Source organism: Anticarsia gemmatalis, chromosome 7 (assembly GCF_050436995.1).
Source record: "Anticarsia gemmatalis isolate Benzon Research Colony breed Stoneville strain chromosome 7, ilAntGemm2 primary, whole genome shotgun sequence".
NCBI lineage: Eukaryota > Metazoa > Arthropoda > Insecta > Lepidoptera > Erebidae > Anticarsia > Anticarsia gemmatalis.
The window spans coordinates 3,303,860-3,327,222 of record NC_134751.1 but is presented as its reverse complement, the minus strand read 5'-3'; the positions used below and the strand labels follow the sequence as shown (position 1 = coordinate 3,327,222).

The window sequence follows — 23,363 nt, the reverse complement described above, 5'->3', positions numbered from 1 at the left end:
ATCCGACAAAGATTATGCAACTTGGCAAATACTTGACGGACTTTACTTGGTATGCACTTACTAGTAACTTGGTGTAATTGAAAACTGTCCAAGTTTTGGCTCGGACGCTCTTAGAGCATTGGGTAACACAAATATTGGTTGACTCATTTATATTCTAGATGGCGGTAGTGGTAGGTTTAGTTTGAGCGTGTGAGACTTATGTGTAGTGTCCTCTCTTACTTTGTATCCTACAAAGTTAGTTACTATGCCGTCAGTTTTTGTAAGTTTTCTAACTTTGTTTCCTAGGAAGGAATTGTTTCGTAAGAAAGTTTTTGTAAGAAATGGATAGTAAACTAATCATATCTTTACAATCTGTATGTATAGGTATTTTGAAGATAGCCACTTGATTGCAGCAGTTTTTTTTGTAACGTTATAGGATCTTCTATCTGAACTGGTAGTCAATGAATATCACAATTTGAAATAACTTTCTGCATGGGCTTGTAATTTTTAGTTGAATTAAAAACATGTTTATTGAAAATCGTTTTATTATCAAAATAAAAATCTTATGTTCGTTGAGGTATACATAAAATAGAGTATATACATTGAGCAACTTATTATTAATACTATTTTAGACATAATTCATAATTTTAATCGAAACATCGTACAAAATAGATTGTCATGACAATAAAGAAAGCTACAGTAGATAAAAAAAAATTCACTCGGTTTCTTTCAAAAACATATAAAATTAATCTCTTTCGTACCGTAAATAAAATACTTATTCAAATTATGTAAATGCTTTCAAATTATTTTCAGCTATTTTAAAATTGTTGGTATGTCATAGGCAACAAAAGATATTTGAGAGAGTTTTTTTGAACTGAACCTGAACATAATATAATATGCTACTTTTTTACTAAAATATATTTTTATGAATTGTTATAGCCATGTAATTCCACTTATACATAGTCGATGCTATAAACAAGACAGATTTCATCAAATACTTAATTTCACAAGTTTATTCAAATAAAAATACATCGTCTTCGATTAAGAGTTAAATCGTTAGAATATTTCTTAACCTCAAATGTCAAATTATTTATAGCGCCAAGGATATCCTGGAAAAAACAAAAAATATTTACAAACAATATTGAATCTTAGCATATTGGTGTAAAGATCAAAATTGAATGTAAATATTTCGCGATTGATGTAAAAATTTACAGTCTGTATACATCTTGTAATTTTCGTAATAAAAGTGTAAGTCGTTTTTGCTTACCTTCGAAAAAATACGACATTTTTACAACACTTTTACATCAAATATTACGAGTTACCGATACTGAAACCATAATCTTATTTTCGTATAAAAATCAAATTTATCTATCAAAATTAAAATGTTACTTACGCTAAATGTTCTTAATATAACTGGAATGAACATTAAATACATCCGCGATATGATTTATATACATTAAACGTATTGTCTAGTATAAAAAATATTTACAAAAAATACCTATAACCCTATAAATTGAGCCTATTTTGGTTTACTACGTACAGTAATTCCTCGATTTACTTATTATTTTATACATTATACTTTTAGTTTCTATAAATCAGCTTCGCTATTAGTCAGGTCATTAATTATGCAAACGGGAACAATGGACTTTACTAATTTTCTATAGTTTTAAGTCAAAATAATTACTTTATCAGCAGTTATTTATTCACTTCTTAGTACTTAGTTAGTGTAGTGGCACACTTGCCGCACATTCGACCATGAAAACCTCGACGCTTAAACGCTGAACCGGGCACAATCTCGGCTGACGTATCATAGTTGACTGAAATGACGCAGATATCGTAACGTGTTGTGCCATCGCATGAAATCGCAGGTGTGTCACAAGACCTATCTTTAACACTGCTAAGAAATCAATACTATATTTTTAGTTTATAACGTAATTCCGAGGTATTACCATACTAAATCGCTTACTTGAACCTGTGTAAATATCACACAGTGTCTTAATAATAAGTCTAAGCAACTAACACTATGCTACGAATCTAATTTAGATTGACTAGTGTTTCTTGACGATTCCGCCGATTCGTCTTTTCTCGCGTTGTCGCTTAGCACTGGACGAGCTGAAACAAACATAAAACTTTATATTATAACATGTTTCACACAATAACTAGGTATATGTTTTGTTATTAAAAAGTATACTTTTTAAACATTGGAATTTAAAAAAAGCAGACTCCAATTAATATTTTACTACGACTACGTCGTCTACATATTTTTTTATAGAACTCTCTTAGCGTCAAAAACCTCAGGCCTTGAAATCTTGAGTACAGTAGACCGACAATACATAAATATCCGAATTTAGACATAAACAAATAGAATCTTAATTCATTTTATTTTTAGAATAATACCTACGGAATACTGCAACCTGCAGCTGCACTAACTAATTATAAAGAATGTATGCTATCAGACTGGTTATATCTATAGGCACCAGACGCATTCTGTAAGTAGAGCGACCGATTCATCGCTAAATTTAAATCAAAATTAGTAGTCTTAGCCTCAAACGACAACACAATGCCTACGAAAAGCCTGATGACAATAGACTCCTAACTTTATTTATGCCTTGAAAACCGAGATGTCTTTTGTGAAATTATTCAAGAATTTCATTAAAATCACTTCAATTGATGTTTTTATTAAGTTCTTAAATGGTGAATGAGAAAATTGGTTTTTATTGAACTTTTTACGGCTGGATAAGTTGGTAATGTTCACGGATTGCAGTTTTAACTTTGTTGAATCATTTCGACAAAGTTGTAAGTGCTATCATTGGTCTGTATATAGAGTCGTTATAACTTAGAGATATATAAATGATTTATCTGTGAGTTCGTCTCTTTTGTCACTATGAAGGCTTACTTAGATTTAACCTGCAAATTCTAGCTAGAAAATTTAAACTAGTCTCTTAAAGGATTTGCAAACAAACATTTTTGTACTATCAAAAACAAAGCGTCTCTTGGAACAATTAAGCGAAGACGCCAATATTAGACTTTTTCGTTACGTTACGTAAAACTTAAGTTTTGGACAGGACTATCTATTTAACTTATAGATGCCTATCGAAACTTCTAGTTGAAGGCAACGACTCTTTTATCAATATTATATTATCAATGATATCAATAAAAAATAATAATTAGGTACTCACCGAACATTCTTAATAGGATCTTCTCAATACCGTGTAGAGGTGCTTCAAATGTCAAGCATAGAAACAGGGCAAGTAAGAAGGTTAACACGATGTGGGATATTGCTGTCGCCATCTGTAAAAGAAAAGTTAAGCTTTTAATAAAGAAATAGCACATAGTTGTTAGATTACTAGTTAATTACCAGACCACTAAGTGTAGTGATAGCGGTTCAATTGGCCTTAGATGTAGTTGAAAAAACTGTTTTTTATGTAAAAATCTAATATCTAAGCAAAATCCTTAGCTGTTTTTGCACTAGTTTAGTGCTACTGCTTCAGTGCCGTAAAAATCTATTTTTTAAAATTGATAGATGATTAGAGAAATGGGCGGAAAATGCAGTCAAATGTCTTGTAAGGTACTCTGTACAAATATCGTTATCAAATACTAAGAATATGAAACATATAAGGGCATACATGTCTCCCCCGAGCGATCAAGTTCTATGTATCCTTGTACCATCAATACCACACAAATTCATAAAAATACTTTAAGGTGAATACATATTCTAGTATGTTCCATTAAAAAATGGAGGCTTTATTATAGTAGTCCATATTGTGTTTACAGTGTTACATTTAATTCCAATATCTGAAGCGCGATTCTCTACCAGTATTAAATATCGACAGTTATAATTAAATGGTTACCTATCGAGAAATTTTGTTGGAAAATCTGATTAACGCCTCAAGTGAGCGCTGCAGTAACTAATTTTGCGGTACATTTTAAATGTCAAACTCTCGACGAACAAATTTACCCTCTGCAGAGAACACGTCATCGATTGTCAAAATTTGAGAATATAATGTACATTTAATCAACCAAAAACATGTTAAGAATAAAGAATGTCACGCCATTTGGCGAAAAAAATTGGTCGAATTACGTCGAACATTACACTACAAGGCTCATAACTTAGAAAACGTAATTACATAGAGCCCGATGGAGCTACGAATAGGCAAAATTTGCAGGAAAAGACTAGCAACTGGAGGAGCCCTATACCCGAAAGGGGCCATGACATGTTAACTTGTACCTACATTATTAGTTCTGTCTTTTATTAACTTTATCTTTTAGAAAATTATGTAGTTATTTATAAATATTTGTTATCAGTTAGTATATAAGTGGCATGGAAATATAGGCTTTTGTATTGTATTGTATAATAATTATATAGAGTTTCTCGTTCCTTTTCCTGTTTGACGAAGTTAAACATTCTTTGAAGAAATTCGCATTGCTTTAAAACACGATATCTTATAATAATCTGATCTGATTATAAAGCTAGCTAATAATAGATTCTACTTAATATAGTACCCCTACGCGATCTTGTTTCAAGAACAAGACTCTTGTTATTCTTTAAGCCTGAAATTCAAGTAACATTCGTATAACGACGCTATTAATAGAAATGTGGAATCAATTTCTGGGAATAGTCCCGGCAATTTTATGAAAAACTCTTTGGAAATATTCAATTAATGCTGTATTATAAGAATTGTTTTGTGACATTTTACACCTGGTACACCGAAAATCCGTTTATTTTATGGTTGCATCTTATTATTTTATCAATTAAATCTCAGAATTAACAAGCAAAATAATTTATGACGAGATTTGTGCGAATATGTAAGTACCTATTTTTACGTTTCGTTTACTTAATGCATCCCAATTGTTTATTTTGTTCAGATCTTTAGAAAAATAACATAAAATTATTCAGTTGTTCAGAATTTATAACCGGCGGCCGGTATGACAAGATGTATGGATGTGAATGAGCTTTCTTTGATCTCTACCTACTAGGTATGAAAAAAACTGGATATTAAGTAGGTATGCATGTGATTTAAGAAAAATCCTCTAACCTAAAAATCATAAATACTTTTTTCTTAATTTGTCTAATTGTTAATTAGATTAACAAAGTACTTACAACAGTGAAAAAGGTGATATGAAGCGGATGCCTCAGCTCTCCAACGTAGTACAATTCCACAATCCCATTCACTAAGTAAGCGCAGAATGTCAATCTTGAGAACGGCGCTAGGAACTTCCACATCAATAGTTTCCCGAGAATACCTGGAAGATGGAATACGTTAGATACAGCTGTCTATAAACTACATTTCTCAGAAACCTAGTTCTGTAACTAAATTCAGATTATGAATATGTGATAAAAGAGTCTATACAAGTCATGCTGAATGTCAACTGCTAAGTAAAAATTCTAGAAACAACAGTGATGAAATTACATCAATAACAGTGTCAACTTTTTAGCTATTTATAAGAATAGCTCAATAAGTTCAGTGGAATTATATGAAATTGCTTCTATGTGATGCTTTTACTAATGTTTTACTTTTTTTAAGTACAACATTTGATAAAATGACGTTATACTTTGCTGAAGAATTTACCACAACGGTAAACCATTATTATTTTAAATTCCATGTTGTAAGAATAAGATATAATAAAAATTTAAGTATCGTATCGGCTACTTTTCATTTCGATTTAATGGCCAATTGCTTATATACTTCATATTTTTAAAATATTGAAATATTGGGAGAAAATAGATTTCTTACCTCCATTTCCAGTGGCGCAGGCAATAATCAACCATCCATTGACGATACCCCAGGCAAGTTTGTGCAACGATATGTACGCAGCGGCTTCCAAGGGACTGTACTGGTACCACTCTTGATAGAATATCGTGACAGAGAAAGTAGTGACCACTCCGAGGATCACACTGGTGATCCAGGCGAAGGTCTTCATGAGGTAGGAAAATTGGTAGCTGGAAAAGCATTTGAAAAATTTTAACTGAACGTTTGGCGCAGTGGTTTACGTGGTCACCTCGCCGCGACAACCGTAGCGCCGCGTGTGGTGGGTTCGAATCCCACCCGGGACATATCTTTGTGTGATGAGCACGAGTATATGTTCTGAGCCTGGTTGTGAATTTATCTATATAAGTATGTATTTAGAAGTATATAAGTAAGTTTATCAGTTATTTGGTTACCATAGTACAAGCTCTGCTTAGTTTGGAATCAAATGACCGTGTGTGAATTGTCCCACTATATTTATTTATTTATTTATTTAAAATAAATGACTTCAAGCTATTGAGTAGCTAGTGATCCAGTGTGTATGTTTAGAATTGCGTACACGGTAGATCAGTGCAATGAACGCAGTACGCGTGGCCTTTACACACGGACTCTTCAATATTATATCTTATGGGTAAGGACCATTCGATGACTATGTAAAGTCAGCTTCTAATTATTACTGTCTTAAATATAAATGTACTGGATGTAAAGGCCGAAATTACATCGAAATTATTGTTTTCATTAAGTCTCCAGTTAAATTATTCAAAGTTCTATATGATGGATAAGTTTTGAATGTACAATAAAACTTACTTTTCAGTCTGGATTCTGTGTAATACATATCCAGTCAAAATTCCAATGAAATAGATAATCATTTTCATATGCGTCTTGATGTAGGCTTCGTTAAAATAGAAATTTGAAATGATGTCTGTGAATTCCCTGAAACAGAAACTATTATTAATATCGAACAATTTCTCAAGAATTACACGAAAAACTAAACAATAACTAGAAACTTCTTAGTTATTGTAGACTAAACATAAAACTAATTTACATTTAGAGTAAATTAATGATGGCTTACTTGGCATAGAACAAAAGAGTGGGATCCAATTTGTCCTTGAAGGTAATAACAGAGGGGATGATCAAAGAAATGATGATGGCGATGGAGACGAGAGCTGGTCCGAACTTGCGCCACCTCCACAAACTGTAGATGAAGATTGGTGCTATGAAGAACAGCTGAGTGTCCACCGAGAGGTACCAGGACTGGAACATGCACTGAAAAGAAAAATATAACTTTTTAGTTTTTGCAGTTTAGCTAAAGATGGAATAGCGGTATGAAGAGTTAGTTCGTGAAGTAAGGACTTTTATGCAATGATTAGCCTGCCTAAGGCAAGAAAACTTACAAAAATGTTGTCTAGAAGAAGTAAGATTTATTAATTATGGCGAGTTTTTAACTTAACTCATTTGTAATTAAAAGGATCTAATGTAATATAGTAGATGTACCAGGCCTAAAAAATATATGTTATTTCACGTTAAAAACTTGAATGGTGAAAAAAAAGCACTATTTCAATAATATTTATACAATAATATTATGATAATTGAAGTGAGGAATTTATATTAAAATCAACATCGACATTTCAATAACACGTTACCACAAAAATTGGAGGACATTTTGGTTTTATTCGATTACCTTTACCGAATTGTGGTCAGAGGCATCAGGATAATCCCTAAAATATTCCGGGAATTTGAGCCAATTATTTCGGCAAAAAGTTACGGGTCAAACATTCTTCATTCATAATTTTGAGGTTCAGCAATGATATAATCATTGGATTTGCGTTAAATCTAGCGTTCAAACTTTCGACTTTTTTCGTCAGAAATACGTTTTAGAAAATTATTGCCAATTTTTTCAATGAAGGTCTTTTGCCAGTTTTTAAAGATGTGCTATGATAATTTTTATATTTTAACATTTCTTGACCTTGTAAATATATCAAACAGAAACTAACGCATAATATGCATTTTACTCGTAACTTGGTTGCCATGACTTTTTTATAAATTAATATTGTATTCAACGCAATATTTAGTTGTATTTCTGCAATTTATTATAAAGAAGTGATTGTGTTTGTTGAAGTTTTGTTTTTTTTTAAGAACGCCTGATATAAATCCTATTATCCTAAAGAGCGAGTCATCTTTGTTACCAATGGTTTTGTATACTTTGTGATATATCAGAAAGAAAATAAGTACTTACCATTTTATCAGTATTCACGTAATTATTGATGTAAAGTATGTTGGTCCACCACGAGTCCATGCATCTTTGTTGTTCAAGCTGTAGTCTGTCTTGCCACAGAGGACCTTCTCCGATCTTCGGCAGCCATGTCATGTAGAAGAGGATCACTACCAAGTATGCTGGCGTTACCCTAGAAAGAAGAAAAATGTTTTGACAAAGAAACTATGCAGTCAGTCCATTTATTTTGCGGCAACCAGAGCGCTCGGCGCCGATATATCAAGCAAACATCAAGGTAAATATGCATCTAGGTTGTACGTCTTACAAAAAAAAAACCGGGTAAGTACTTGTCATAACACGGTGGCTTATTAAATGTTTTTATTATTATGGCTTTTAGAGACCAGACCTCTCCCTTATTCCGGGGTGAGATTCTTGCCCAGCTTTGAGACAGTAAAATGTTCAAACCTTTTGGACGCACATTTACTACACTACTATCATGCAATTACATATTTAATGTACAGTCTTTTGCATGATCGTAGTACCTAATTCCTATATTATAAATACGATAACCCATAATCCCTTTAAAGACTAGGAAAGGTACTACTGTGGATCCATAGTTCATAGATGACAGTATTGGGTCGCAATGTGAAAGGGTCGAGGCCTTTTTGTCTGTCGCAATTTATCGGCAGTTAAACACCGATCTAAAACCGATTTGCACTATAACGGAGATCTATCGAAGTTAAGATATAAAGATAAAAGTTGAATGACGCAAATGATAATATCTTTATTCGTTTTAGATGTAATTGAAAGTTGAATAAGAGTTAAGAGCTCATTCAGATAGTGTATAATATTATACTATAATATCACGTCTTTTACATTCAAAGCTGTAAGCAAAGGTGTGTCATATTAGGCGTATTAAATAACCCTTCCTAGAAACTGCAGATTGAATCATTGTGTCGTTTAAGCATCGGTGTAATTGAAAATCTATTGTCTGAAACTGTACACGTAACTTCTAAATTCAATAATGCTACTAGGAATCGTTTAATACAAATTTGAGACATCCATCCTTTTTCTCCGTGAATGGGCCAGGAAACCTCATGACCAGCAGTCGCGTATGGAGACAGACAATACCACTATCAAAAAGAGTAACTATGTTCATTTGTATGAATCATCATCTCAGTTCTACCTTAAACTATGAACTTATAACGCCATGATAATACGTCATGTTTAAAACCGATGTGTTTTTTACGACATATTGTAACGGTATCTCATCAAAATAACAGCTACAAATAATCCATTTTTTTTCCTTTACTCTAATGACCTTAAATCAAGCAAAAAAGAACAACAAATCATGGTCTAAAAAAAGATTGGACATTTGACCGTTACTTCAAAAACTAGTTTTACCGTTGATCATTTATTTATTACAACAGACTATGTGTTGCATGAATCACTTTTACTATGCTTCTCTAAATTAACTAAGCCTAAGATTTATCAAAATTATGGAAAAATCTTCTAAGATGCGACATAATCTACCACTGTTTTGTTATTATTTGTGATTAAACATAGTAGGTACGTGCATACGTAAGCACAGTGGGTACTAATTATATAATAGATTTCAGTAATTACATTTTACAACTAACGCTCCATTACAGCTACAAATGTACACTAAGTAAAAATATTGACGCAAAACCCAAGCAATACTCATTAGCAACAAATAAATAAATCACAAAAACTAGCTAACAAAACAAAACTTTTCTCTTTTTGCAAATAACAAGCTTTTACCTAATAAACTACACACAATGAACTACGACCCCTTTGTAGTATGAAATAAGTCTTATTAAGTGAAACGACCGCGTTTCTATGAACGCTGGGAACGCATTTCAGCAGGCTTACTTCCGACACTCGAATCCGATTTCAATCGTGTTGAATTCGAGCTTATGTCAAAATCGTACTCTCGAATTCCGAATTTTCAAGTGAGAATTGAAGAGCTGTCAAACTGTACTCTAAATTTAAAGCATGATTGATATGTAAATAAATTTACCCCTTAATGCCCCACTGCTGGGCAAGGGTCTCCTCGCAATGAGAGGAGAGGTTCGGCATTGAGACCACCGCGCTGACCAACTGCAGGGACTTTGCATACCTTCAAAAACAGTTCTGAAGAACTCTCAGGCATAAGCAATGGCATGATTAAAGACTATTATTTAAATAATCTTAGTAGATTTTGATTGTTTTTATTCTAAATCAGCGTCTGGTCACACTAATTTGGAATTTGAATGTACAATTTTGACCTAAACTCGATTCTATCTCGATTGGAATCGTATTCGAGTGTCAAGAGTAGCCCAGCAGGAGTCTGTATGGACTTTGCTCGTTTAGTTCCGTTTTCTTCGTAATGCCAAGTTTCACTGCTTTGATATGAATACAGTCTGTTTATAATTAGGTGCTGTATAAGTACTTATTTGTCGCTAGACTCCTTTTTAAAGTCCGTACTCAAAAGAATTCAAAGCGTGTAAGTGAAATTGTTTACAAAGACTTTTCTTCAAATAGCTACAAATGATTTTTAAGATGGCTCATATAAATAACTAGCTGACCCGCGCAACTTCGTTTGCGTGTATCCCGCTACTTCGACAAATACAGTCAACGCACCAACACATATTGGATACTAATTTTCAATTCACAATAACTTCTCTTTCCCTTAACCGCGTTTAAAATATTAAAATGTTTTTTGGTTTCTGTGACTCTTTTTTGATCGCCCCCCCTATCAGTTTTTGGAAAAAATATTTAAGTAATGTACAGATGTTTTTTTTGTCTTATATGTATAGATCAAAGTCGTAGTACCTACTTTTTAATATTAATTATTTTTTATGTACCGTTTTTTTAAATTTTTTGTTTTTTTTATGTACTTACCTACTTTTGTTCTATACATCTAATAACTATTATTTTCTTGTTTACTTTTTAAATTATTTACATTCTACATTTTATTACTTTTACTTATTTTTTATTTACATTTATTTTTAGAAGATTAACTTTGTCTACATTTGTTTGAAATATAAGGTATACATACATTTTCATTTTAACGATGGGAAAGGTTTCCCATATATTTAAAATTAAAGACTATCTACAATTAAAAACTACCTGTAGGTAGATATACATGTTATTTTTTTTTATTTTCCTTTTATTTTTTATTTAGCCCGCCGCCGCCGCGGCCGGCCCGTACCGTGCCGCAATACTAATATCGTGATATCTCCTAAACTATATGTCTAAATAACACACTGTAAACTGCAAAAATAATCTAAATTAAATTATATTATTAAATTTACTTATTTTGATAAGGATATATGTATTATTGGTTATATCACCAGTTAAACATCACCCAACGAATTAAATGTTTTTTTAATACAGAAAAGTAGTTTTTGTGACTTAAATAAAAAAGCTGGATATATGTCATCGCGGACTTTTTTGTAGAACTAATAAAGATCAATGTTTTTGCTATACATTGTTCTTACTTGTATCCAACGGTATAAGCGGCGCACGCACAAATGCAATCTTCAATTAGATTTTTTTTCTGACTTCTTGGACATAAATCGCTATAACTCAGCTAATATAGTTTCAATGTATTTCAATTATATATAAAAACCTGTCGGAGAAAATACTCTTTCTATTAGTGAAAACCGCATCAAAATTATTCAAAATCCGTTGCGTAGTTTTAAAGTTTTATGCATACGAAGGGACTACAGACAAAATGGGCGACTTTGTTTTATACTATGTAGTGATGAAAATATAAAGTTTTAAAATATCAAACCAATGTAACATTTGCCCTAAATTGATACAAAAAAGAATAATTATTAGCTGAATATATAAACATTTTTAAAAATAAGCAATTCATAAGATGTTTATGTATATGTTACTGTAAAATCCCGAACTGTGGTAAATCCTAAAATTTTCCGGTAAAACCTAAGATTTACCAACTCTCAATTTACCAATTCTCCGATCAGCAAAGAAAGGACAAAAACAAATTAAACTCATATTAGTTCAATAGTTTCACAACAGTTTCAACTGTATTAGTTCACAGCACAACAAATGAAAACAACTTAAACTTACCTAATATACCGGAACACCAAGATGGGTATAACATTAAGTTTGCCTCTTCTTTTATCCAGTTCCACAAGCAGAAGTCTTGAGAAGAGGAAAGCACTCAGCATAAGGAACGTATCCACTAGCAGTGTGTTGTTTAACATGAAGGCATTGGCTGGTGCACGGACTAACTGTAAGAGAAGAAAGAACGAACATTATAAAGAAAAAACATTTATTTATTGTAAATGCACATACCCATACACATTTGTAGATTAGACATTATGAAAAATAAAAAAATGAAATATTCAGTTTGATTTTATATGGATGTGGTCTGCAGAGTAACTGAAATTAGTTTGCAGTAACAACAAAACGACGTCATAGGCCGAACTTTTAAGAGAAACTCATATCATCGAGTAAAAGAATGGACTAGTTTTATTTATTTTAGCTAGCTAGTTTGATAGTATAATGAATGTTGTCGTTGTTTTGATGAATTGCGACTTAAACGCCAATAAATACCCAGAAAATAATAAAGCAAAACACGGTTTATCTAGAATTATTAAAATAACCTTGAATATACACGAGGCAGGAAGATGAATGAAGATTTCAAGAAAGCGATAAATTTTCTAGAGCCATTTGTACTTTCTAAATATAATTAAGCTTTGTGTAAAGCGTGATGACGTAGAACTTCTAAGTAAATATACAAGCGTTTGACCCTCGTCTTCTATAGAGCACATAATACTTAGATATCCAGTGAGCAAACTATTACATAATTTATATTGTGCGCTAGATTTCCCGGGATTTTCATTAACGAAATTTATGTTGCTACATCAACGGTGAAGGTAAATTGGGGACAGATACGTTTTGGAAGTGGAACAAGTCAGTAAATTGAATATTGGGATATTTTAGACGCCGATAAAAAATATTTCGTTTTATCGCCTCACGTTTGTTAACACTTTACGCTTGAACTGTTATTAGCTTCAAATACAAACTAATTAAATACAATATTTGCTGATTGGCACGTATATATTTTCACTCTTGTTTCTGAAGACAAATATTTGGTATTCCATTTTAGTTTATTAAAGGACTATGGGCAAAAATGTAAGGGCTCCCCACCTACCAACAAACATGGAACTGATACCAACGTGTTCATAAAGTGCCCCCTATTTAATTAAAATCCTTTGTTTTTGATAAATCAGTGGGAATATATATTTAAAAAAAAAAACAATTTGTAATTATTATTTAACGTATATTTTTATTTTACATTTGTAAGTTATTTTAACATTATTGTTATATTACAGTACTAACTCATATGTATAATAATGTCCTCCTAGCCGATATACGGCTACGGCGGTCAGTTTCATTGAAACTGGCCATCTGTGCCGGATTTTGTTTATAGTGTCCAAGTGTGTGCACAATACACAGGTACAATCTCTATTCCATCACTCTCATAGTTTGGTGGGACGGATAACCGACACGACCAGTGAGAGGTCAGGCGCAGGACCGACGGCTTTACGTGCTCTCCGAGGCACGGAGGTCTTCGACCTCAACTTCCTAACTCCGGGCAATCTCTAGGAAATTCTTAACAGAAAATCTCAGAAAAGACTGTTTGGCCCGACCCAGGATTCGAACCCGAGACCTCTCGCACCGCAGTCGCATATACTACCGACCGCGCCACAGAGGCACTCATATGTATATACTTATATCATTTCCATTATATGGTTAATACATGTTATTGATTTCATATTTCAATAAATATTTTTACTCGGCAATTATAATGCTGTCTAACAGATGCGCTGGCAGATTAAAATCTGATCAGATCTAAAATCGTGGGTTGGAGAGCGGGGGGAGGGGGTTATTTTGTACCCAGCTATCTTTATGTGCATGCGGCGTCCGTCGCTGTGCACTAATTAATAAATAAATGAGCATGTATTTTGGAATTAGTCGTCAATAGTACGTTAACGAGATATTTGTTTAAACCGAAGATACTATGAGAACCCCATGCATTTGGGCAATGTCGCCATAATATAAAAATATCGTCTTGCCAAGATATATCAATTGAGCTACATTTCATTTTTGTTGATGGGTGGGGACGATTCCGCCCATAGTCCTTTGTTTTTGTCTTTGTCGTTTGGCAATTTTATCGACAAAGTTTACACCTTAGTTCTAAGTAAAATAACAAAAAATGTCTTACCCTATCCCAAGCATCAGCATCCATGACAGGTCCGCTGGCAATAAACATGCACGCGTGGCCAGCAATAATGAAGATCATAGCCAGAGTCTTGATGCCAGTGATGCACTCCAAGCCTAAAGAGTTGTGCTGCTTCGTAGACAGGATCTTCTTCATATTGTTGATCACAGAGAAAGAGATTATGAGTGTTTGAGCGATGGACTCCTTGTTCTTGCCCCAGTAGATGACGTATACCTCGAAAATGGTGCTGAAGAGAAGAATGGCGAGGAAGAGGAGGAGTACGGATCTGGAAATAATTAAATAAAATTGGTACATACTTTATTTTATTACAAAGTATTATATTATTATATTTTTTTTACAACCAGATAAATATCAAAAAAAATATTGAATACACGAAAATAATATTGAAATTTGTTAATAGAATTTTATAACATAGCACGTCTTTTTTGGACCAGCAAGTAAAAAAGAAATGCTTGAAATTTTGTGAAAATAATAATTCAGTAAACCTTATAACAAAAAATCTCATTAGAAAACAAACATGAGCAACCGTCTACTTACATCAAAACTTATAATATGAAACGAGCTTTCAAGAGCACAGTAAAGTACACGATAAACAGACAAAATAATCTATATCATAAAATCTATTAAGTAGGAATCATTTACTGAACTTAACCCTTAACTTCTCACGCACAAACCGAAAGAGCTACCAGAAAATAATTTCGCGACGATAAGATCAAGTATTAATGAAAACGGAAGGTAATGTTATCTTCCAATAGTGATCAATCACAATACGTCAAAAGTTACCGCCACGATCTCTTAGTACGACGGAAAAAATATGTGTGTTCTTAACAAAGTATATTTTCACAAAGAAAACAAATAAAAACAGTAATTGCCGTGATTTTTCTGTCGGAGCTGGGTTATTGAGGGTTTTTACTGCTTGAGGGTATGTGATGTTTGTTTGTTATATTCGAGCATGAAGGTAAATTACTGTAATGGCAATTAGGTAAATGAATACTACACGTTATTATGACTTATTTGTCCAGTTCCGTAACAATTCCGAAGAAAATTTAAGTATGTATTCATTCTTAAAAATATAATTTTAACCTGTAACTTTACTTTACTTGCTTTTACTTTTACTATAGTACTCTAAAACCTTCTAAATAAAAGCTATCATTCACAGAGACTGTGTGTTTCTTCTACAAGATAAGTGTGCCTAATCTATACTAATATTATAAAGCTGAAGAGTTTGTTTGTTTGTTTGAACGCGCAAATCTCAGGAACTACTGGTCCGATTAAAAAAGAATATTTCAGTGTTAGATAGCCCATTTATCGAGGAAAGCTATAGGCTATATATTATTACGCTACGACCAATAGGTGCAGAGTACCAGTAAAAAATGTTACAAAAACGGGGAAAATTATGACCCATTCTCTCTTACGTGACGCAAGGGAAGTTGCGCGGGTCAGATAATATAAAGTTAACGAATTGACACAATATTATACGATACCAATACACAAAAATATATAAAGTAATAAACCAGTCCTACATTGTAAACAGTTCGGGATTTTCCCGCTCATAAACCTATTCACCCAATTAATCCAAATGAGTGTAACTCGTCCTAATTACTACACTTTATCACTCGGTTAAACCCAGTTTTAAATGTAGACTATCAAAAAATGTTAGTACTCAACTTGGACAAAAGGTAGGTAGTAATTAACGTGATTCATCATAATCTAGATTGTAGATATGGCTGTTAAATTTTAGACTTAGGACTAATTATACCTTACGTCAGACTAACTCTTGAATAAGGTAGTTAAGTGTTATCGGGTGTGTAGTTAGTTTTAATAATTTTATGACTTATAAAATATGGTTAGGGTTAAGGAATAAAATATGACTTGCATTATGTAGCAATATACTACATATTTTTATCGTCATAGATTTTACAAACACGCTTTTGTAGATATTTATTACTTCTTCTGCAATCAGTAGCTCTTTTTTACTTCAAATTATACTATACAATGATAATACTACACCCTAGTACATGGAAACAAATATCAGATCAAAATCCGCTGCAAGTCTTCGTAAACAAATAGTTTTTGGGACTCAATACGTTTACACTCTATTCAAAACCAATCAATCGTTTTTAAATACTGATTGTTTACCAAACTTTCAAAAAGTCGTATAACCCGACAAAATTAAACAGACACATAATTGGTATCCACCTGACCACATAAAGTCTCCTCGATTATGTCGTCCAATATCACCCGGAGCGTGTACTAAATCACGGAGAAAATGGAAGAAATATTGAGGTGGGCCGTAACCTGTATGATTTATAAGCAAACCTAGTGTGCTCTCTATGGGAATGCGGACTTTACAGAAAAAGCTTTTCATATCCCTTACTGTGGAGAGAAAATAGAAGGTTTGGGATCTAGTGAATTAATCGCTGTTTTTGTTATTAAAATTGCATTAGATGATTGAACTTTTACACCAGTGATTTTATAATGCGGATAAGAATACTACACGTTAATATGTAGATGATGATAAATATCGTAATAAGTTAAAAGAAAAGATTTAAAAAATGTCAACTAGCAGTCTCCAAGTTCTAATTATTTGAGAAAAAAGGAACCGCAATAGTGTTTTAAGTGCGGAAAAGCGGAACATTATTCATTTATTAATGCCAACCGGTCCTATAATTACGTGTTTAGGAAGTTATAAAATCTAAAAGCAATAAGATGTTAAAGGGCTGGTATCAAGAATTACGCAGTACGTAATATTTTAAATCGAAAATAAAGGAAATTAAGTACATTTATAATGGGAGTACAAATAACTGAATCAAATTAAAATATCTTCCTCATTTTAAAGATATTTGATAAACTTCCTTGTATTACGCATAATAGTTTCGGAGTTATATTTTAGAACTCTACATGGCGCCAGAATTATATACGTGTTGTTAGCCATTCGATTAGGTTATATATGTGGGTATATTATAGCTCCCAAGAATACCGCCATCTAACGAAGTTAAACAGAACTAGCAAATAACGCCATGACAGTTCTACATCAACTTACACGGGATGTTTCTAACACATTTTCCATTAATGTCGGACATTCTTATCGTATTTAGTCTAGTCATCTTCGTTACCACAATTACTCATCATTTCAGTTACACCTTTCATTATAACCTGGATTGGACAGATCACATGCGTTTCATTTAAAAAATTCTCTTGAATTTAGAACCTCCTTTTTTTGGAGTCTTTTAAAAAGCACCTGAGTTTCCTCATTCTTTACCGTAGAACTTATATAAAATACTTACAAATAAGCCACATCCAGCTTAGTAATCGACACAGGTCTTCGTGTATAGCAGTCATTTTCAGTAACTTCAACTCCGGTAGTGTTGCTCACTGTATGAGCTAACACGCTGCTCACGAAGCTTTGTACAGAGTTAGCGTGACACGCGCTTGGCACGCACACTGCCCATCGTAGAGTTTCACCTCGGCCTGTGCGGGTCTGGAAATATAAGAACAACAATTGTGCAAAAGGTGGAAGGAGATTTTCCAATATCTTTGAGCAAGGCAAACTTGTAACGCATTTTGAAAGAGCTAAGTGTTAAACGCTTCAAAAGACACTACCACGACAGTATTGTGACTATTATCACACTAAAAGATTGACTGAACTATAATTATTTAGGTTCATTCATTCGTACGTTAAATTATTGTATATAAAAATTAATCTCCTAATGTGTTTCTAAGCGCAAACCTCAAGAACAGCTCAACCAATATGACTTATTGTTATTGTTAAATTTTCTTTAAAACAAGGAAAAGGTATTTATGGAAAAAAATGCTAAGTAAATTCATGACCGAAGCTGGTGGACCAGCTAGTTATTAAATAAAATTATTTGATCAGGAAGTCTACAGTTTGGTTTTAAGGTTAATGTGTCATTAGAAATAATAATCTAAAGGGGATTCCCCCTTTTGGCATTAAATATTAAGACACAAATAAAATAAATATTGCTTGTTTAAAAGCGACAGTCATTTTGTTAATTAAATAATACTTGACACACATAAAATTATGTGTTACTTGTTATAAACTAATATTTAATTATATTTCCTCTTGACCTATAAAATATTTGAGAGGCAAAACGCGTCGTTGTTTCTACGACAGAAGGTTCCGTACTTATAAAAATGAAAGAGCAGAGTTCCCAAAGTCATCTAGGTATTTTTATTCGCCCTAATTCTTTAATCATTTTAATGATATATATGACTTTAATATTAATGACGATGCAAACTAATTTAAAACGTACCAACTGGTTAGCAAAACTTGAGAAACTTAGCTCAAACAAGCCCAACCAAGTCGAAACAAGTTCAATAAAAGAAAAATAAATAAAAATTACGGAATTCTAAAACACTGCATTTTCAAAACCACTTTGTAAGAACTAATAATTAAATCGCTGAACATATTATATATTATCATAGCACGCTTTAAAGAAACACAGGCATTAAGTGTGAAGATTTGCACTTGAGAGTAATTATTTACTTATCTGTGCACACATCGGGACAGAACATAATTGCAGTTAATGTTTGTTGAAACTGCTTGTCATTGATCATTGTTTAATCGATGCAGAATGTGTGATTGCATTTGTTCATTGCAATGACAGTAGTTCTATTACCTGCCTAATATTTTAATAGGTATCGTTAGTAGCAACTGAATTGGTTATGTAATCAAACAGCCTGAATAATATTAGGTAATTTAAAAAACCTTTTAGCTCTGCTCTTAAATAAACTTAACGGCTATGAGTTTTCTTTCAACTTGATCCACACATTCAGAGTTTCTAAAAGGAATGCATAAAAAGGAAAAATCACTCAATCGTAATTTTATTATGAACACGAATGCTTATTTTGCAAAGATCCTGAAGCCGCCATCTTGCCGCATACAATTTTTATATACCAAACAACAATACTTAATCTATCTAGAATAATATCACACTAGCTAACGCCCGCGACATTGTCCACATGAAAGAATTCCCGTGGAAAAAATAATCTGTGTTAATGCAGATTATAAATTATCTGGGTATTAAATTTAATTAAAACCGTTCAGTAGCTTCTTCATGAAATAGTATCAAACATACATACATCTAAGCTCACAAACTTTCACATCTATACTTATATTATAAAGCTGAAGAGTTTGTTTGTTTGATTGTTTGTTTGTTTGAACGCGCTAATCTCGGAAACTACTAGTCCGATTTGAAAAATTATTTCAGTACGACCAATAAAAGCAGAGTACCAGTGAAAAATGTAACAAAAACGGGGAAAATTATGATTCTCTTATGTGACGCAAGCGAAGTTGCGCGGGTCAGCTAGTTTTTAATATTAGGATGTAAAAATCACATAATACAAACTAATCATTCCCTTACACTTCCCAGAATTTCCCTACAGCCTCAGTTCAAAAACCTTTCAATAGTAATTCATTATACAACATAGCTACACGTTGCTAACACGGGTGGCCCATAATACCTTTAATTTGTATGCTGATCTTTACCAATAAAATTCCGATACCGCATAAATTAACTCGTTATGGATATTGATCGACTTATTACAAACGTTGTTTCTATGAAATACTAAGTATTATAATTCTTATTATTATAATGGCAAAATTTTAACAAATACGGGAGACCCAAAAGAAAAAGGGGGGTAACCTGGACGCATTTGAGGAGGACTGAAAAGGGAGTCTTTTGACAGTGGGACACACAGCGAGGCTAAGGAAATTTTTAGCAGTAACTTAAATACAAACATACTTTTCTAGTTTATATAGACTAAAAAGTTAAGAAGACGCTACAAATATCGGATACAAATATGGAATATCTGTCCTCTACGAAGAGTCTTGTGTTGCAGACAGACAACCTATAGACAACCAACGAACAAACCGTGTAGGAAGTACCTACGACACCCTTGTGCAGTGCTAACTGGTTTGGTCATCTTGTCATCAGCGGACTTCTCGTATCATTTTGCACCTCGCTAGTACTATTACCAGGGGGGCCCTTGGTAATAGTACCAGCGAGGTGCAATAGTAAACATTACCCAAGGCTTATTTTAAAACTAGCTGACCCGCGCAACTTCGCTTGCGTCACATAAGAGAGAATGAGTCAGAATTTTCCCCGTTTTTGTAACACTTTTTACTGTTACTCTGCTCCTATTGATCGTAGTGATATATAATCTATAGCCTTTCTCGATAAATGGGCTAACTAATACAGAAATAATTTTTCAAATCGGACTAGTAGTTCCTGAGATTAGCGCGTTCAAACAAACAAACAAACAAACTCTTCAGCTTTATAATATGAGTATAGATTCAAATAGAGACTTTTTAACATAGGAAAGATTTTCGAAAGAAAAATCTCACAAACACTACTTTACGTTTAACCTGATAAAACTAAAGTCATAATCACTTTTTACGTAATCAACTATTACCTAGCATAATCTAATAAAAACGTAAGTGCTTACATTGCACAAAATTATCTTATAATTATTGCAATAAATGGTTTAAAGTCTAAGCTGACTTATTTGTATTCGTCTGATGCTAGTTTTTACATCAATATTTGAATTTAATCACAGTAAAGTACACAACTTTGAAAACTATTGAACCTTGACCGTCGTAAGTTTTATATTGACCGTGAACCGCAATCGATTTTATAAGCACGTGGATTGATATTGTACTAAGAAAACACTACACTTCTAAATTAGGCATAGCAAGTAAAATATATGTTAATACATACGTAATATCTAGCCTGTAATACCCGGAAGGGAAGAGAGAGGTGTATGAAATACACCCACGTTTCGCCATTAACAATGTTAGCTCTACTTAATTATAAGCAAGCCTATTGCTATTAAAAATAGAAACATACTTATATTTTGTACTTGGCGCGACCCAAGAATCGAACCCTAGACCCCATGATTAGCAGTATATACACTACCGACGGGCTGAATCCATAATAAGTATGTGATAATTCGACAGCAAACAGAAGCATAGAAGCTACGTTATGATTTAACAAATATTGTTTGATGCCATTGTCATGATGAACTAGTAAGTAAATAAAACACTATTGGCACAAGAGTTTATTTTTCGTCGAAAAAATACTGTGACACGTTTACTATAGAAGCGCGATTTTTACACGCGGTAACTCACTATAGAAAAACGCGTAGCTGACGGGATTTTTTTGAAAGAAATGTTTTACTCTGTTTTGAAGCAACATCTGCAAAATATATAGTTAATCAATGTAATCTGGTAACGATTACACTTACTACTCCCTTATAGTCCTACAATAGAGTTAAGAGCCTCGGCATGCACGTATATATAGATTTTAATTCTTGTACTTGTATTTCCAAAATAAAGTAGTTGTATCACATAAACCAGCTGCGTAAGCCCGTGGGTCACTGATTTTCTAAATTCTGAATTCTTTACCTCGATTCTCTACCACTTTCGACTACCGACAACCGGCTAGCTATCGAAATTTTGACATTTAGAATTTACTGCCAAAATATTTCTTACGACGCCCGTCAGAGGCGCTGATCAGATTTTCATACGAAATTTCTCGATGACAGGTCGGCTGTCGGTAGTCGATAGTGATAGAGAATCGAGCTACTGTATACCTCCGATAGCCGCTAAAATTGAAAACAAGGCTCTTTACTAAAATACTTGTCTCACCTTCTTGGTCTCTTGCTTCTGTCTCCATTTGATAGTAGCCAAGCAATATTGTCCTTCAATTGTAACTCCATTATCGCCCGGGTCTTCAATAGCTACACACTCGTCAAAGTTGCCCAAGTGATACGAAGACCCGAAGAGAAGACCCTGTGGAGACTTTGCTGATGCGTCGAACACTGAAAAGAAGGAAAAATATTATCAGGATATATATCAATATTAGTGTTCTTTTTTGTATTTGTGGCACAGAATCATGCAAAAACTATAAACGTATAACTATTAAACTCTTATAATCTGATTTCGTAAACAATACACGATTTGGTTTTGTATTTCAAATACAGGCAAAGACGTAATAACGAAATAATTTAAGATAGCTATTTAGCTGTTAGCTGTGAAATAGACAACTTAATAGATACAATTAAGGTTTGAGACCTACAGGATCTACATTCATTTTTGAATAACAACTTTACAGGTACTATGTGAGTACCATATACTAAGAACCAAACCCAAAAACACCATAACGGAAGAGAACAATAAACTCTTATCACCATGCGAGTTTCGTCAAAAATACGCGTCATGTAACAGAAGCAATTTGGTATTATGATAGCCATCTTAACGACTCGATCTGAATGGGTACAGCAGTTTCGACGTGAGGTGCGTACAAACGGACAAATATGAAGAATCCCATGAACACGGATGCTACGTGGTGACACTGCTGTATGAAAATTCGTTAGAGTGTTTTATTTCCTAAGTTGAGATCTTGGTTTTTAAATAGAACCAGAAAGAACTAGAAGAAGTCAGTGATATATTTTTTTATTATTTATTATGTTTATTAAAGAAGTCCTTCCCCAAAATGTAATCTATTTAATTTTACTGCCTCCGTGGCGCAGTGGTTAAGCTCGCCTACCTTAGTACGGGGGAGCTGTTTAAAAAAAAAAATTGTAATGCGCCCGAAACGAATATAGTGTTCTTTGAAGAAAGTATTGGGATGATCTAGCAGTAGGTAAGGCAATCATAATTATACCAAACCAAACAAGAAGATTTGATAAACTAACATTAAAAAACGATATATACTATAAATACCAAGACCTAGACATTAAAAAATGCGTTTAAGATAATATCAAGGTTCAAATAAAGGTGCAATCGGAAGATGCGTTAAGCACTTCCTTGAAAATCTTTGTCATTTCAAGACCATATCTCAAATTGATGGTGCTAATGATCATTTTATCGCCTATTGTAGGCGTACCACTCCCATTCTAACCTATTGTGGCAAATACCTACATATTAAAAATGCAAATTCAAATTGATTATAATAAAAAAATAATAACTCATCGGTTATACAATGTACGTTACGTAATCATAAAAATATTTTGATTAATGCAAGGTGAATTTTTATTATTTGATTATTTCGATTACATGAATATTTGAAAGATGACTATAACAACAAAAATTTTAATTGCACTATTCAACACCAGCCGGCAG

At 33.1% G+C, this 23,363-nt stretch overlaps 1 protein-coding gene across 1 annotated transcript in view; it reads right to left on the bottom strand.

The window, feature by feature from the left end:
* Positions 1–512: 512 nt before the first annotated feature.
* Positions 513–23,363, bottom strand: part of LOC142974291 (nose resistant to fluoxetine protein 6-like) — a 62,287-nt gene continuing 39,436 nt past the window's right edge. The window contains exons 2-12 of the mRNA XM_076116526.1: positions 21,888–22,060; positions 17,506–17,699; positions 14,201–14,483; positions 12,037–12,200; positions 7,963–8,131; positions 6,799–6,992; positions 6,534–6,659; positions 5,715–5,920; positions 5,081–5,223; positions 3,159–3,270; positions 513–2,091 (exon numbers count right to left, since the gene is read on the bottom strand). Of these exons, the coding sequence (XP_075972641.1) occupies positions 2,006–2,091; positions 3,159–3,270; positions 5,081–5,223; positions 5,715–5,920; positions 6,534–6,659; positions 6,799–6,992; positions 7,963–8,131; positions 12,037–12,200; positions 14,201–14,483; positions 17,506–17,699; positions 21,888–22,060 (1,850 nt within the window). The 3' untranslated portion in view covers positions 513–2,005. The remainder of the gene's footprint in view (positions 2,092–3,158; positions 3,271–5,080; positions 5,224–5,714; positions 5,921–6,533; positions 6,660–6,798; positions 6,993–7,962; positions 8,132–12,036; positions 12,201–14,200; positions 14,484–17,505; positions 17,700–21,887; positions 22,061–23,363) is intronic.